At 42.4% G+C, this 17828-nt stretch overlaps 1 protein-coding gene across 5 annotated transcripts in view; it reads right to left on the bottom strand.

Moving 5' to 3' along the window:
• Positions 1 to 17828, bottom strand: part of LOC102941740 (CREB binding protein) — a 179131-nt gene that overhangs the window by 78396 nt on the left and 82907 nt on the right. For all 5 annotated transcript variants that reach the window (XM_043523771.1, XM_043523770.1, XM_037911060.2 and 2 more), the window contains 2 exons: positions 7418 to 7667; positions 6713 to 6826 (listed from right to left, as the gene is read on the bottom strand). In XM_043523771.1, the coding sequence (XP_043379706.1) occupies positions 6713 to 6826; positions 7418 to 7667 (364 nt within the window). The remainder of the gene's footprint in view (positions 1 to 6712; positions 6827 to 7417; positions 7668 to 17828) is intronic.

The raw sequence follows: 17828 nt of genomic DNA on the forward strand, positions 1-17828 counted from the left end.
AAGGCCTGTCCCCTGGCATTACCAATTTTCTCCACCTGGAGAGGCAAGCAAACTGTGTCACAAGTCGGGTGGAGTACAGCTCCCTTTAAAGGGCCCAGATACTAAGTGACATCAGTTTTTTGAAGACTCTGTAGGCCTGCCTCAAAAATTCAACACAGAACCTGAGGCAGCAGCTGGAAGAGGAGTCAATCCCTTCATGTCCACAGTTCTGAGCTTCTAGGAACCGGATTGTGAGGCTGACAGGATATGTGAAGATGCCTCATCTTCGGCCCTGGGGGCTGGGAAGCATAAATCGTATCAAAGTGTGCCAGAGTGTCTTTACGATCAAAAAACCTAACGCTTCCAGATCCAGACCCAGCTCAGTGCGACCAGGATCTCACACTGGATTCCACTGGCATTTCTGCTCAAGACAGATACTCACATGGCCTCCTCTAAGAAGCTTAGTCTGAGTCAGCTCTCCTGGGTGTAACAGATCTGAGTAGAAATGGATTTATGAATTGAGCACCAATCTGGAAGGTACCAGTCTCTTAAACCAATGACACATCCTATGTGGTTCTCCATGACAGAAGTTAAACTCTCACATGAGGGGCACTGTTTGAAGCCTACTGTCTTAGTTTCTGCTGCTACAGGAGCACCCACATCAGTGCTGAGGAAACTCAATGGAGCCTAAAGAAAATTTAAACACCCAACAGAGGAAAACTAACACGGCTTTTAATAACAATTAACTATTTTACTGAAAAAGCAAAGCTTTCCCAAGGGGAAGAAAAGAAGAGGACTAAGTGAAGCAATGGACATCATTTCTAGATTGTTGCTAATGATGGTCAAGAGGAAGAGAGTGGTAGTTGGGGTTATGCCCCTTTATATGCCCTGAGATAGTGGGACACTAGCATATAGGCAGCACGCATGCAGTTTCGAAGGACAGTACTTCAAAAGTTCCAAGCTTATGTGCATGCTTATCAAAGCAGGTAAAACTTGAAGCAATAGTGTTCTTTTTCTTCTTTTAAAAAGAATACTTCCAACCTATGTCCATGACACTTGCTCACAGTCCAAGTCTCCTCCTGGCTTCCAGTCCCAGTCTTCGTCCCTAAGCAGATCCAGCTTGTCCTCCCCACCACCTGGCTTCCAGACCCATAGTCCTTGCCCAACCAGTCCCATTCTCCACCCCCAGCTCTTAGTCCCAGCTTCACTGCCCAGGCAATCCCAGACTACTCCTCATCCCTCCACTAGATCCTCCCCACCAACTTCCGGTCACAGTTTCTCTCCCCGAACTCCAGTCCCACCCTTCTCTCCCTCACCCTCACTTTTGTCCCCTTTTCAGTTGAATCAGACCATTTCCTCCTCAGACATGATGCTTAGGTGCCAGCATGGGATCATTAAGAGTATAGGAAATACAGATTCTCTCCTCTCAGTTCTTGTGCCGGCCCCACCCTGGCCCAGAGAAACTGGGAGCATTCATTACAGGGTAAGTCTTCTTGTCCCCGCAGCCCTTGGCTGCAGCATGTGCAGTTGCTGTATGAGGATGACACTTGTGAATGCCAATCACATGTAGGAGCTGTGAGAGGATGAAGAGTGCTCAGTTGCTCTGTAGTGATGGCGTATGCGAGGCTGGGCAGCACTAGGAGTAGTGAGAGGCTCATGTAGGCCTAGTGAGTACAGAATCTTGAGATTTAACTGCTAAAAATCAAAGAAGTCTCTACTGAGACTGTGTGAATTGCAATTTTTCATAGGTTCGTAAACTAGTCCAAATTTGCATAAATTTGCAAGGGACAGAAGTCATCTTTTTGACATCCCCTTGCCAAATTAAGTCCCTACTTCAAAGCATTGGGGGCACCAGACATGTCCAAAGGTCAAGATTTTTGTTTTTTGTTTTTTAAATATGGGCACAACAATGCATTTTCCCCTACCTTCATTCTTGGACATTTCTTAACCATTTAATCTGAAATTTTCCAAGAAGAGTTCAAGCTGATGGCAGACACTTGGCATGGAAAATTTTAGTCCAAATGGATAAAAGTTTTTCAAGGTATAAGCAACTGAAAACAGGATCTTATAAGAGAAAGTGTCATACAACCTTAATAATAGGTGGTGCTACCTCTAATAATAAAAATAAGTACTTAAGATTACATTTATATCAAGGATGTACTTGAGATCAGACACATACATTCCTTGTAGAAAATCCAAACACTCAGAGACTTAAGTAAAATACCCTAAAAAGATATAGCTCAACACCACACATTTGATAAGCACGTGAGGCACTGGATTCTTGCCACAATGCAGAGGGCTCCAGAAATGAAAAAGTTTACACGTGCACAGGTGTAAATATTTTGGAAAAATCTGCTACAGTGGATCTTGAAGATCTTGGCAATTGGGTTGGAGGCTAGGTAGATGCATTTGTCCCAGGAGTGAGAAAGGTTAATGAAATGGAGTGGCTGGCTGGAATATGAGTTACTACAGGGTATAAGAAGATTTCAGAACCTTGGGGATTGGCAAGCGTGAGGTGGTTGTTACCGGGGGGGGCGGGGGGGTCTTCCACCAGATCTTCCTACGTTTTGTGCTCTCTCTCCGAAGCTGCCCCTTCCCTATCTTTAAAAGATAGCTCTGAAGACCAACATGCATCTGTGCTGTATCTTTATATAGCACCTCTGCTTCAGAATGACCCTCTAGAACTCAAAGGGAGTTGGAAGTGTTCCAGATACCGGTGAGGTGTGACTGATCTAGCATGCTCCAAAATTTGGAAAGCATTAGAAACATTGGGAAGCATAGACTCAACAATTCAGAAGGTGGAGCCACATAAAAGCCCAGCACAGATGCAACAGGGATTCAAAGTTCAAATTTTAAGATAGGCAATGGAAGAGGGCTACAGATTCTAGTGCTCTCATGGCTTGCCAGATGGCTATCCTGAAACATTATCCTGTTTGCATCACAACTTGATAGAGAAGTAAATGTTACTGCTCTTTCCATTCCTTTCTTTTTCATTTTTTTCCCATCATTTTCTGCCATGGACATTTTTAACAATTATGGGAAATGTTACAAGCCATCACATTTAAAAGCAAGCATAATTTAATTTGGGATGTTGTGAACCAGCACACCAATGTTTGTTTACATCCTCATGTGTCATGTTGCTAATGTGCCAATTTTCAGATGCACCCCATTAATGTAATATTAGAATTCAGTTAAATTAAGAGGGCCTAAAGCGTGAGACAGGTGCACCTTAGCGTTCTAAATCAAAATAAATAAAATGTAAATGTTCACAAACTTAATTTTTTTAAGCTTAGTACAAGCCATGAGAAGTCATCCATACATGCATTTCAGATTAAAGAATTTTGCACATCAGGGCACTGCTAGGCAGTAAGTGCTAATGATGAGTAATGCTGAATTGAGGAAAAGAAGGTGGGATTTGAGATTTGCATTGCCTTCCCCTTCCAAGAAAAGATGGCAAATTCTGCAGTTACCCTCCATCTTTCTGTTGCATCCAAGCCAAAACATCTTACTCAGAGATCTAACAATAAAGACTGCTTTTTACATAAAATTTATTAATTCAAGTGCTTTTACTGGTTTCATAAATCATACAAATGACAAAACAATGAACGTATGAACAATGCAAAGCCAAGTGTTCTGCAATGACTTAAATTAGAAGATCACCATGATAACACCTGCATTACGACTACTAGAAACACTGTAGTTAACAACTTGAGAGCAAATGCACTGAATAGATTTCTCACCGGAACTGATCAGACATTAAAGCTGCTATTTTTTAAAATTAAAACTACCAGCAAATGTCTCAAAAATCAGTTATTACAGAAATTAATCACTAGCAATTAGCCATGCCTAAAAGAAAGGGAGACCAGGGAGGAGATTGATAAAACAAGTCAGCATAAAGGGGCTATTTATATTCTTCAAAACTCGTTAATTTAGATTATCTATTCATAAGAATGGCGATACTGGGTCAGACCAATCATCCATCTCGCCCACTAACCAGTCTGCCAACAGTGACCAATACCAGGTGCTTCAGAGGGAATGAACAGAACAGGCAATCATTGAGTGATCCACAGCTTGTCATCCACTCCGAACTTCTGGCAGTCAGGGGCTAGGGACACCCAGAGCACAGTGTTGTATCCACGACCATCTTGGCTAATAGCCATTGATCTATCTATCCTCCTTGACCTTATCTTTTTACTAGCTCTTTTTGAACCCTGTTATTATTTTGGCCTTCACAACAACCCTTATCAACAAGTTCTACAGGTTGACTATGCATTGTGAGAAGAAGTATTTCCTTTTGTTTGTTTTAAACCTGCTGCCTATTAATTTCATTGGGTGACCCCTGTTTCTTGTGTTATATGAAGGGGTAAATAACACTTCCCTATTCACTTTCTCCACCCCACTCATGATTTTATAGACCTCAATCACACTCCCCCCCACCTAGTCTCCTCTTTTCCAAGCTGAATAGTCCCAGCCTTTTTAACCTCTCCAGCTGTTCCAATCCCCTCATCATTTTTGTTGCCATTCTCTGTATCTTTTCCCAATTCTAATGTATCTTTGAGATGAGGTGACCAGAACTATATGCAATATTCAAGATGTGGGAATACCATGGATTTATATGGTGACATTATGATATTTTCTCTCTTATTTTCTATCCCTTTCCTAATGGTTCCTAATATTCTGTTAGCTTGTTTGACTGCTGCTCCACATAGAACAGACGTGTTATTCACAATCACGCCAAGATCTTTTTCTTGAGCGTATTACATTGTCCAATGGGCATTATTTTGCACTTATCAATATTGAATTTCATCTGCCATTTTGTTGCCCAGTCACCCAGTTGTGTGAGATCCCTTTGTAACTCTTCACAGTCTGCTTTGGACTTAACTATCTTGAGTAATTTTGTACCATCTGCAAACTTTGCCACCTCACTATTCACCTCTTTTTCCAGATCATTTATGAATATGTTGAATAGCACTGGCCCCAGTACAGATTCCTGGGGGACACCACTATTTACCTCTCTCCATTCTAAAAACTATTTATTCCTACCCTTTGCATCCTGTCTTTTAACCAGTTATGATCCATGAGAGGTCCTTCCCCATTGTCCCATGTCTGCTTACTTTGCTTAAGGGCCTTCGGTGAGGGATCTTGTCAAAGGCTTTCTGAAAGTCCAAGTACGATATATCCACTGAATCACCCTTGTCCACAGGTTTGTTGACCCCTTCAAAGAATTCTAATAGATTTGTGAGGCATGATTTCCCTTTACAAAAGCCATGTTGACTCTTCCCCAACAAACTGTGTTAAATCTTTGTGCCTGATCATTCCGTTCTTTACTGTAGTTTCAACCAATTCGCCTCGTACTGAAGTTCGGCTTACCGGCACATAATCGCTAGGATTGCCTTTGGAGCCTTTTAAAAAAATTGGTGACACATTAGCTATTCTCCAGTTATCTGATACCAGAGGCTGATTTAAGTGATAGGTTACATACCACAGTTGTTAGTTCTGCAATTTCATATTTGAGCTACTTTAGACCTCTTGGGTGAATGCCATCTGGTCCTGGTGACTTATTAGTGTTTAATTTATCAATATGTTCCAAATCTGAATCACTTGCGCAGGAATTTTTCAACCTAAGCTAACCTAACCATAAGAAAATGGTAGAATCACGTTTTTGGTAGCTTCTTTCCAGTCTTAACTCCCTTTGTCTTTGGTGAAACTCTTCCACCTCTTTCTTACATGGTTTATTAGCTTGCCTCACTTTCCTTGCGTCTCAGCCTAAATCAGAAGTAGAACTCTTTCAGAACACAACTACTCAAATTTGCAGTTCTGCCCTGACCCTCAGTTATTTCCCACCACCTCCCCCGATGACTTAAGACTTTTCTTTTATCTCCTTTTCAAATTTACTTTTGTGTGATATCATTTAACAGACTGTAGCATCCACACTGTTAGATCTTCTCTCTCAGTTTATTTTAATCCTGCCCAGTAATCCTTTAAAACCCACCAATATAATTTCAACAGTTATCTACTTCGAGGACAAAAGAACACAAATGGACCAGAAGCTGAAAAATAAATATTACCTAACTGTAATATTAAGCTATTATGGTGGAGTTCACAAGAAGGCTTACTAGAATTTCAGCCATTCATTCCTTTTCTTTAGGGTTAAATATACAGTGCAATGCAGTTCTACTTATTCTTACAATTAATCACTGGGACACATGCATCAGACCTTCCTCTCCACAAACCTGTTTCCATTTATGCAAATTTGTTTGTCCTACATTGATCAATGGCACCCTTGGTTAAGAACCAGACTTGAAATTATTTCTGATACTATGAAAGATAGGAAAGAATCTTAAATCTTCTCTAGAGCCATCTGTGGGCAAATAACGAATTGCACAATTTATGGGTATAATAACTAGACCCACTAATAATTTGACTGACCTATCTTAATACAAAATGACAGCTAGAAATTGTCCTATCTTGGCAAAATGGATGTTGTCTTTCTGGACTGGGAATTTCCCTTTGTCATGAATCAGGTATTAAAAGTAATAATTTGAATATAATGATCAAAAAAGGGGACTGCCCAAATGTATTTTTTTATAACAGAATACCATATACAGCAAATGAGTTTATCAAACCACTATAATTCAAAGTCCTTCATAGTACTGTATATTTGATTCAGTTTGTTTTACCTATGTTATTCTAATGTTTGTACAGTAGCTGATAAGTAGAAATGATCACTTACGTTGTTGGTTTCTTTTGTCACTGGCATTTTTCAAAGGGAGGCACACAGGACAATCATGCCGAGTACAATTCTTCCAGTGAGAGATGATTTGTCGTGAAGATGCACAATGAGCAACTATCAAAAAAGTGAAGCAATAAAATTTAGGTTTAAGTCTGGTTTTATGGCTTTGAATAAACTCATTCCATTTCCAATATCCTCAATTTTCTTTACTAAGGAGTGCTACAAACACCAAAATCCCAAATACAACTAAACAAAATGTCAGGACTTGACAAATAATGAACATCTCTTTCTCTGGAGAGTACATTAATAAAGATGCTGCTCTGACATGAAGGAAACTAGTTCAACAACAATCTAAAGGCTTTCACATGCTAAGCTAGTAGAGATCAGGTATGCTGTAGATGTGACATGCTTGATCTGTGATGGGAGAAGTGAAACATGCTACTCTTTCAGGAGTAAAACAGTATTAATAGTGACCTTGAAAGATTAAATATTTTATTCTTTCTGCTAAGTACAACTGTATGATGGTGGTAACAAGTGGAAGGGAAAAAAAGCTATTTAAAGAGCTATTTAAAGCAGCTATTTAAAGAAAGGAACTTTTATGCGGGGGAAAAAGTCACTGTCAGCTGGCAAAAAACAGGAGAGAAAAAAACTCACTGGAGAGTAGTAAAGAACTCGTCTATTGACCTTCTGGCAATTTGCTCCTACCTTGACAGGCTTTCCCAGCTTGACAATGTGTCATGTGATTGAGGACATTCTTCATGGTTCGACAGTGTGGGAGAGCACAGGCTCGCACCTCTCCATTTGCTTGCTCTCGTCTCTGACATTTGTGGGCATGAAGCAGTAGAACCAGTTGCTGCTGTATCAGTTTGCGTTTCTCAGGATCTGCTGTTGGTCCAGCTGCCATTGCTTGTGTTGGTACAATTCCCACCTGCTGTACCTGGGTTTGCATCTGTGACTATGAAAAAACATTGTTTTCATGTGTTATCGAGTAAATTCCACATAAATGTAACTGAGAACAGCATTAATGTGTAAGATATTGAAACAGTGTCACCTGTTTTAATCTTATATTCATAACCTTAAGAATTAAAAGTAGTTTGAAAATCACAAGACAATTCACAAACTATTCTGGTGTGACAGGCGATAAGTACCTAAAACCAACATTTATAAATACCTAAACATGTCAGTATTTAATTCTGAGAGATGAGAGTTTCTCTCTCTAGAGCAGTGGTTCCCAAACTTGTTCCGCCGCTTGTGCTGGGAAAGCCCCTGGTGGGCAGGGCCGGGCCAGTCTGTTTACCTGCCGCGTCCACAGGTTTGGCCCATCGCCGCTCCCAGTGGCAGCGGTTTGCTGCTCCTGGCCAATGGGAGCAGCTGGAAGCGGCGGCCAGTATGTCCCTCGGCCCACACTGCTTCCAGCAGCTCCCACTGGCCTGGAGCAGCGAACCGCAGCCACTGGGAGCTGCGATGGGCCAAACCTGCGAATGTAGCAGGTAAACAAACTGGCCCGGCCCGCCAGGGCCTTTTCCTGCACAAGTGGCGGAACAAGTTTGGGAACCACCACTCTAGACTGATTCTCAGGAAGTCTGCCTTCACTTCTTGGAAGGAAAACTTTTTTTTTTTTTTTTTTTAAAAAGAGAAAGATCCCTTAGAAACTTTCTGTTGAATAAAGGAAGATTTTAGCAAGATTTTAATAAAGGGTACCAAAAATATGACCAATTTATTAAACGGACATCATGATTTCAATGACAGAAGACTGTGCTCAGCACTTGGAAACTAGACAGTTAATTAAGAGTCTAAACATAGATTTAGTCACCCGTTTTCAAAAGTCATAGATTATTCCTATCTTGATAACAGATTTAGCCAACCTGGAAAAGGATGCTGTTGCTAGATTCTTTATAGTGAAAAGTATTCTGCCTCTACTGTTAAAATTTTGGTGCCTTCATCTTCAGCGGGGACAGCATCCTGTATCTACTTTCAAACTGGCAATCGTAGTATCTAATCAAAAGAACGAGGAGTACTTGTGGCATCTTAGAGACTAACAAATTTATCTGGGCATAAGTTTTCGTGAGCTAAACCTGATGAAGTGGGTTTAGCCCACGAAAGCTTATGCCCAAATAAATTTGTTAGTCTCTAAGATGCCACAAGTACTCCTCGTTCTTTTTGCTGATACAGACTAACACGGCTACCACTCTGAAACTTATTAGTATCTAATGGCATTACAAACGTACAGGAGGCCATGTGGCTAAAGAAAAACAGACCCACACTGTTGCTCAAGGTCTGTGAGTGTCTTATCAAACTGTTCATGGCATGGAATCTGTCTGCAGGGAGACAGGAACTTGCTGCAGTCGAATCCACAGTCACCACTATAAACTCTATGAGCTACATCGGAGTCAGAATAGACTTTTCCATGTATACCCAGATTCCAAGGATGCCAAGAAGTGGAGCAAGGATAAGGCTGCCAACTAAACTTTCAGCTGGCATCTGCCTGTTTGAAGCCAGTGGTCCAAGTGCAGGAAGATGGTGTAGCCATTTTATCTCATGTGTGCTACTAACACTAAGACAACAACATTCGTGAAGACCCTGGATGCTGTTGCCAGCCTGAACTGTAGTACTTTGAACTGGCAGTGTTCCTGTCCTACCAGAAACCTCAGGAATCCTTTGAGGGATGGGTAAGTGGGTCCATTTGACAGTAACCATTTTTCATGTCAAGAGCTGCAAACTATGTGTCCTTCTCCAGGGAGAATTACTGATGCCAGTATAACCATGCAGAATTTTAGTTTGAGAACAAAAATTATGTCAAGAATAGGCCTCCATCCTCCCTTTTTCTTGGGAACTATGAAATAGAGTAAAACCCTTTTCCTTGATGCTGATATGGCACTTCCTCTATAGCTCCTAATTCAAGGAAAAATTATATCTCCTGCTAAAGGGTCTCCTCGTGAGACTGGTCCCTGAAGAGAGACAAGGAAGGTGTTTTTGGAGGAAGTGGGTAAACAAACGTGATTGTGTAGCCAAACTGAATGGTATCTAGGACCCACAGGTCCACTGTTATAGCCCTCCAGTTAAGGGCAATGTATGCTACACAGCCACCAAAGTGGACTCCAGAAACAGGTGGGAATGGCCTCATAAGGTTGCAACTCTCCAGCATCCCATCAAAAATAGCTTTTAGCAGGTGGATGAGGTTGGGTGGCTAGCATGAAGGTGGCTAGTTCGGCACACCTTGTCATCTGCACTTTGATGCTTGTGTGGTGGTTCATATTCTCAACGGCGATAGAAGGGCTGTGAAAGGAGTCTTTGCTTATACACCTGTTTATGATGCTGCTTCTTTGGGGCTCATGAATGCCCAGGAAGAGGAGGGCTGTCCTGGAGTCTTTAAGTGAGTACAAAGACTTGTCTGTTTTCTTACTGAAAAGACCGGTTTAATGAAATGGCAAGTCCTCAATGGTGTTCTGAATGTCCCTGGGGAACCCCAAAGAGTGAAATCACAACACACTACATTACTACTGTGATATCAGCCGCGTTCACAGCTAAAATCTTATTGCAAGCTGCATAAAGACTGCCTTCCTTAACAAGGGTTTGGAATTGGGCCCTGTCCCCTCCTGGGGGAGTGTGTCTTTGAACTCCAGGAACTTCAAATAGTTCATAAAGTCATATTTTGCAAACACGGACTGGTAGTTAGAGATCCTGAGAACCGGATGCTAGTGGATGTGTATACCTTCCTCCTCAGAAGATCCAGGCGTTTCACTCCCTTGTCCACAGGGATGGCTTTAGGCTGTTGCTACCTGGATTCTTCTGTGGCTGCTTGTACTACTAGGGAGTTGGGGGCATGGAAGGTGAACAAGAGTTCTTCCCCTTTTGCAGGCACAAAAGTAATGTTTCTCAGCCCTTTTAAGGGTAGAAGTACGTTACCAGTGTATGCTATACCACTCTATAATTGCCTAGGAGAGGGACAACATGACACTTGGTAGAGTGCACAGATCCAAGCTGTGATGCATAAAGATTCCAAGGACTCAAATAGGGCCTGTATGAAGGCTTGAACACTGGTTTGGTGTGAGGAAAGGCACTAGGTACCTGTGATCCCTTGGAAAGTAATCCTGCTTGTATGGAGGATAGGTCCAGGAAACTCTCAAAGCCCTGTCTAGACTAACCTCTCTGGGAGATGGTAGTTTGTCCTAGACATCGGATTCAGCCAACAAGAAGGCTGGATCTGTCTCCATCAGAGGTACTACTGGTGCCAGTGGAAGGAAACTCTGGCTCATGGATGGAGAAGGAGAATAAATCCTTCTTTCTGAGATGGTATCCCCTTCTGGCATTAAAATGTCCCTCTGAAGTACCAGGCCTAAAAACAGTAGAGAGTCGGGGTCTGGAAGGTTGAAAATATCCTCTGAGTAGCATTTGTCTCAGTATGTCCTGGAGTACAAGGGGTCCCAGTTATTGGTTCTGTTTGATACAGTGCCTCAATAGACTTAGTGGTTGGCAGAGCCTACCACTGGAAAAAGAGTGCTGTCTGCTGCTCTTGGTCCATACCGGAAGATGCTGGCGGCTTGTGAGAGGCCACGGTCGCCACTGCTGTCAACAGTGGTGGTAGTTCCATTGGAGCCTTGCTCCTGCATGCATTCCCTTCATGGTCAGGAGGCTTAGGGAGACTTAAGTCCTTGGGACCTGCATGTGAAGACTCACCTGACTTGGAAGGGCTCGGAAAGGGATCCTTTCTCTTGGAAACAGACTAAGAGAGGAATTTGTTTTTATATTGGTCAGACTGCCCCTTTACTCTTATGAGAAGCCCAAGATAACAGGTAGATTTATCTGATCCGGCCTCTGCTCCAGAACTCATGCTTGGAGGTACACTGCGTGAGGACTGTAGCTGTCGTATAGGGGCATCTCGCTGGCATGGACCTGACTGGGGTCTCATGGCTTTCTCCATGAGGTACCTCCTTAGTCAGAGCTCTCGTCCCTCTCAGGTCTGAGGTGGGAAGGAGCGAAAGATACTCCACTTAGCGGAGATATGCACCTTCCCAAAGCAGTAAAGGCAGTCCTGGTGGTAGTCGCTGACTGAGAAGGAGCAAGAACACGAGACAGTTTTTAAATCATATGATTCTGGATAAAGTCCTACTCTCAAAAGGGAAGAGAGAGAGGGTCCCTGAGGTGGGGAAAAACAAAGCTACACTAACTATAAGTTTCAGAGTAACAGCCGTGTTAGTCTGTATTCGCAAAAAGAAAAAGGAGTACTTGTGGCACCTTAGAGACTAACGAAAGCTCATGCTCAAATAAACTGGTTAGTCTCTAAGGTGCCACAAGTACTCCTTCTCTTTTTACTAACTATAAGAATACTACAAAAACACTAACAAATTATATACAATTATATTTAGAGAGATTAAGACAATGCGAGAATAGCTCCGGGCTGAGGATTCAGACTCAGGCCACACAGCAGTAAAAAGGAACTGGAGAGATGGTCGATCCGCACCTTCCCTTATACCCTCAGTGCTGAGCACAAGGAAATCCAACATGCAGGTGTGGACCAATGGATACTACTTGCAAGATTTTCTGGTCTTAGGTGCATGGTGCACATGCATACCCATTTGTGGAACACACACCGGGACCAGCACTTCAAGGAAATTCCACGTTTTCCTCCCTACTCCTACTTGATATTCCCATTTCTACACCTAAGAATCACATTAGTCCTCTTAGTCACAACTTTGCATTGGCGGCTTTTGTTCAGTTGGTTATGATAGTCAGGATTACACATTGCTTAATTTCACTGCATGACAGAAAACTGAATTACTGGGAAGATATTTTGTTAAATTATATCTCCTTTAAAATACTACTAAAAATTGAGCTGAGCCGCAGAAAGTTTTTGTAGACATCATCCCAAATTATTTGAGCTCTTTATATACTCCTCTACAGGCAGAGTCAAAGCCTCTCAATTTCATCATTTCTTGTATCAAAATCACTACGTTATGCAAAACCAAGATAATCAACTGCGTTTATTGAGAGCGAGCACAGAAGAACACGCAAGATCAAATGCTGAGATTCAGCAGACTAAGTTTGCCATAAAACATTCTGACAAACTGTTAAGTCAGAAGGAGAAGAGCTGCTCCAATTCACGTTAGAGAAAACAACTGAGAAAGATGAGGACTGGATGGTTATATTAGCTTCTTAAGTAATATTCTTGAACTCCATCTGCTGGTCAGAAGAGTAACTGTAAAATCTAAACTTGTATTTGTAATGTACAGTAGCCAAACCCTTGGGCATATCAATCATTGTCTAAACAGTCCACTGAGAACACTATAGATGCATCTGTGCTTTCCTTGAAGAAAATACTCTTAAGCCTTGATTCATGCAGAAATGGATGCACTAAAAAAAATTGGGTCAACCTAATAGAAAAAACTTAAAAAGGCACTCTCTCACTCAGTCTCATAGCCTATGTGCCTGCATGCATTGGGGTTTGCAAAAGAGTCTGACAAATAAAGAGTGGTCACAAAAACTCTTGTAGCTCAGTTGCACAGTGCTGTGAATGCCACAACGTTCAGAATGTTGCTTAATTCCTTCATTTAATAATATAGGGTGGTATCACATCTCAATATCCCCAATTAAAAAAAAAAAAAAAGAGTGATGCTTGATCCACCCTTACAACTCTAAAACAAGACAGACTAAAATCATGCTAAATCTCAAAGGTTTATCAGCATGATTGCAGCATCCTTTGAAGTTGAGGGAATCTCCTTTCTTCCATAAAAAGAAAAGGAGTACTTGTGGCACCTTAGAGACTAACAAATTTATTAGAGCATAAGCTTTCGTGAGCTACAGCTGACTTCACTGGATGCATATATTTTTTCCACTGTATGTATCCGATGAAGTGAGCTGTAGCTCACGAAAGCTTACGCTCTAATAAATTTGTTCGTCGCTACGGTGCCACAAGTACTCCTTTTCTTTTTACGGATACAGACTAACACGGCTGCTACTCTGACTCCTTTCTTCCAGTAACCATTCAACACAGAAATCCCTGTACTGAAAGCAATACTTTCTCTGACAGTCATGAGAGGCTTCAGGCTCTCCTTCTAGGGCTCTGGGTACTCTGAGACAGCTCTCACTGCTGGAATCTACATGGTGTGCTGAGAAGTTGTACAACGCTTATATCAGTTAATTACAGCTGGTTATTCCCCCCAACATTTTTGAAAAAGAGCTGTTAAGGAGATACTTTTTGTTCCTTACATGCAAATTGGTATTTTCATAATATACATCTCTAGCAATCCAGTGCCTTTATTGAGAACAATGGATGTAGCTGCCGCATCCACTGCTCAGATATTGTTTGGACCCAGGAAGAAAAAAAGTTCCTTAGCTTGTCCTGATGCTAAGACTCTGTGCCTAGACCCTTCTACCCTAAGGCTGACCATTTAAAATGCAAAGGGTCTCCTCCTTGTTACCTCTTTGGTACTGAAAGGAGTTAACCTTGATAAAGTTTGCTTTTTTCCTCAAGTGGCTTCACCCTGTTAGGATATAGATATTCAGGCCTGTCTGTAAAGGCCTATACTCTACGAATTTAGGTGTATTCTTATCACTTGGCTAGTTAGAGGTATAAAAGAAAGAATCAAAATCACTGTCTGCCAGTGTATGGTCCTTCTCTTACTGTGACAGTCTGAGGCCTTGTTCTTAGGCTAAGGCCTTTGGCTAAGCAACAGAGGCAGCATAAGCTGGGAAGCGACTAGCCACATCCTCACCTTCCAAACTAGTCACATAGGAATACAATCCTGCCCTGATAGTGCCTATCGCCTCCAGAGAAAGGGAAGTGCCTAGAAGATGTAAAAGGAAACTTAGTTTAATAGCATCCTGTCTGGCAAGAACTCACTTATCAATAGCTGGGATGTGAAATCCTCACTTCTGTATTGTTTTGTCATTATAGTTCCCACTTTGCCATTGTTTGTCTGTATAATCTGTCTGGTTCTGATTGTGGCTTTCTGCTGTATAATTAATTTTGCTTGGTGTAAACTAATTAAGGTTGTGGGATATAATTGGTTACATAATCATGTTATAATATGTTAGGATTGGTTAGTTAAATTTCAGTAGAATGATTGGTTAAGGTATAGCTAAGAATATTACTATATAAATTAGAGGCAAACAGGAAGTAAGTTGGGATTCGAAAATAAGGAAAAAGGAACTTGGATTTAAGCTTGCTGGAAGTTCACCCCAATAAACATTGAATTGTTTGCACCTTCGGACTTCGGGTATTGTTGTTCTCTGTTCATGTGAGAAGGACCAGGGAAGTGGGAGAGTGAAGGAATAAGCTCTCTAACACACCCCTTTTTCCTGAACAGCAGTCTGTAGTCTCCCTGGATTCATTCCTGTTGGATTTCACCCTGGGGCTATCTAGGCCTCTTCTAAAGTAGGCTTCGGAGGCGATGCAATAATCCCTAATCCTTCAAAGAACCACTTTTACCATCAAAAGAAAGCTGTCTTTTAAGGGCACGGCTATTAACCTGAATTTGGAGGTCTGGGCTGTGGATCTAAAGGTTCTAACCCTGCTGAAGTTATGATGATTCCACATGAAGGAATTTTTTTTTTTTAAAGCTAGGAAATTACACACAAAACTACATTAAAAGGACATTACGGTTGCAAAATCAAGTGCTCAAAAATTAGGAAATGCCAGTATTATGGTTTCCTGTGCCACATTAATTTGCTCCCTTATGCATATGCATCATGACAGTCTTTAGCTACATGATAACATACTACTATTTCCACAGGATTCCTGTTTCAATCAGTTTACGGGACAGACCACGCTCTGAGAAATCAAGGTTGTACAGTGAATGAGGCTGTTGCTTGTAGGACTCCTGACTTATTTGTTGCAGAAGTTTCAAGATATGTAGTGAATGAAGAAAGAGAAAGGATGATCTCATAGTTAAGGCAACTGAATGCCTGCCTTAAGAACTATATTCTACCCCTACCTCTGCCACAGTTCCTGTGTGATATTAGGATAGTCACTTAAAGTGGAGGTTACTTGCCGTAACTGGTGGTTCTTCAAAATGAGGAATTCAGATAGGGACCACACATGTGGGTATGCGCATGTGCACCATGTGCCCAAATCTAGAAATTCTTCAAAGCAGTGTCCATAGGCCCATACATGCGCAGTAGCTCTCCTTGTGCTCCCAACCAAGGGTAGAAGAGGCAGTGCGGGTTGATGCCCCTCCAGTTCCTCTTCCTACCGTAAATCCAACAGCATCCAAAGGAGATGGGACAAAGGGTGGGCAGCAGAATACAGATAGGGACCACATATCTCAAAGAAGCTACATTAGAGTAAGTAACCTCCACTTCGAGTGCTACCTACTTATGTGTATTCCACATGGGAGTTACTGGCGAGCACTGTTCAGACTGGAGGGAGGAAGAAGGTAGCAAAGATGCTTGCAATACTTTCGATCCCATCGCTGTCTGAGAAATGGCACTTCCGCTCCCATCTGCAACTGAGGCATGAACTAGAGTGTAGTGTGTTGCAAACATGGGGATAGAACTCCAGGTAGCTTCCTTGCAGCAGGACGTCAGATACAAGCTGCTTCCACATCATGCCTGCTTGCGTGGAATGAGTTGTGACAGCCACAGGGGAAGGAATTTTTGCTGTCTTGTAGAACTCCAAGATGCATCCCGAAACCCACTTAGAAATCTCTGGGAGATTCTGGCTTGCCCATGTGATCTCTTTGCTATGGCAATAAAAAGTTTCAAGTAATTTCCTAATAAAGTTTGGTTCATTTCAGGGCATACCAGACATCAAGGGAGCGTGGTCTCTTCTCTTCAGAAGTGTGGGGTTTTGGGAACAATACAGGTAAGTATCATTTCATTGGAGGTGGAACTCAAACAATCTTGGGGAGAAATCCAGGATGCAGTTGGAGAGAAATCTTTTCTTTGTGAAACACTGTATAAGGAGCCATGATGGCTCCAAGCTCACTGACCCTCCTAGCAGAAATGATAGCCACAAAAAGCCACCCTCATAGACAGGTGGGTCCTGGCACATGTTGCCATGGGTTCAAAGGGTGGACCTGAGAGTGTTCACAGGACAAAGTTAAAGGTCCCACTGATGTGTAGGTTTAAGCACTAGTGAGAAGGTCCTGATCAGGCCTTTCATAAATTGTGCTGAAGCAGGGTGAGTAAAGATGGACCAGGGGCCTCAACAGGGGCCAAGCATGAGAATTCTATTTCCAACGCCCATTCAAACACCAGGCCATGAGGTGGAGTGAGCCCAGACTGGGTTGCTTAATTTTCCCCCCATCCTGGATTAGGAGATCAGGGAATGAGCAGACTCTGATTAGTGGGTGGACAGGCAGACGTCTTTAGAAGTTCCATGAACCAGAGCTGTCTGGGCCAGTAGGCTGCTAGGAGAATGATACCGGTTCTGTCGTGACATATCTTCCCCATGACTTGCAGAAGTAGGGAAATGGGAGGAAAGGCATATCTGAGGCCATTTGTCCAAGGCAACAGAAGAGCATTGCCTTGGGAGTCACAACCCATAGCTCCTCTGGAACAAAATAGGGGGAGCTTTCTGTTAGTTTGGAATGCAAATATTGGAGTACCCCACCGGGTAAGTATTTCACTTATGATTGTCATGAACCTCCCACTCACAGTCTGCCAAGAAGCTTCTGCTTTCTGTCTGTAAGGGAGTTGTGAATACTGGGGATATAGGCGGCCTGTATCACGATGCGCTTTCTGACGCACCAGTTCCAAAGTCTGACAGCTTCCAGGCAGAAGAAATGAGATCTTGCTCCTCCCTGTTCATTGATATAGACCACCATGGTGATACTGTCCAACATTATCCGTACATGGAATAAGCGTACGAGTGGAAGGGAGGCTTTACACGCAAGGCAGACTGCCCTCATTTCCAGTATGTTTATACGTAGCCTGTTCTCTTGTGAGGTCCAGGTACCCTGACCAATGTGGTTGTACAGGTGAGCATCCCACCACAGGAGGAAGGCATCTGTCACACTGGTGGCTGTTGGAGGGCTGAAGGGAACTCACACCATGACCAACAAATGAGGGAGGTGATAACTCTGGTGGAAAAAGTCACCTTGGAATTGATATGGTCCTTGTTCAGTTGGCAGATTGAATGGAGCCAAGCTTGCAGACACCACAAGTAGAGTCTGAC

The sequence above is a fragment of the Chelonia mydas genome, chromosome 10, assembly GCF_015237465.2.
Source record: "Chelonia mydas isolate rCheMyd1 chromosome 10, rCheMyd1.pri.v2, whole genome shotgun sequence".
Classification (NCBI taxonomy): domain Eukaryota; kingdom Metazoa; phylum Chordata; order Testudines; family Cheloniidae; genus Chelonia; species Chelonia mydas.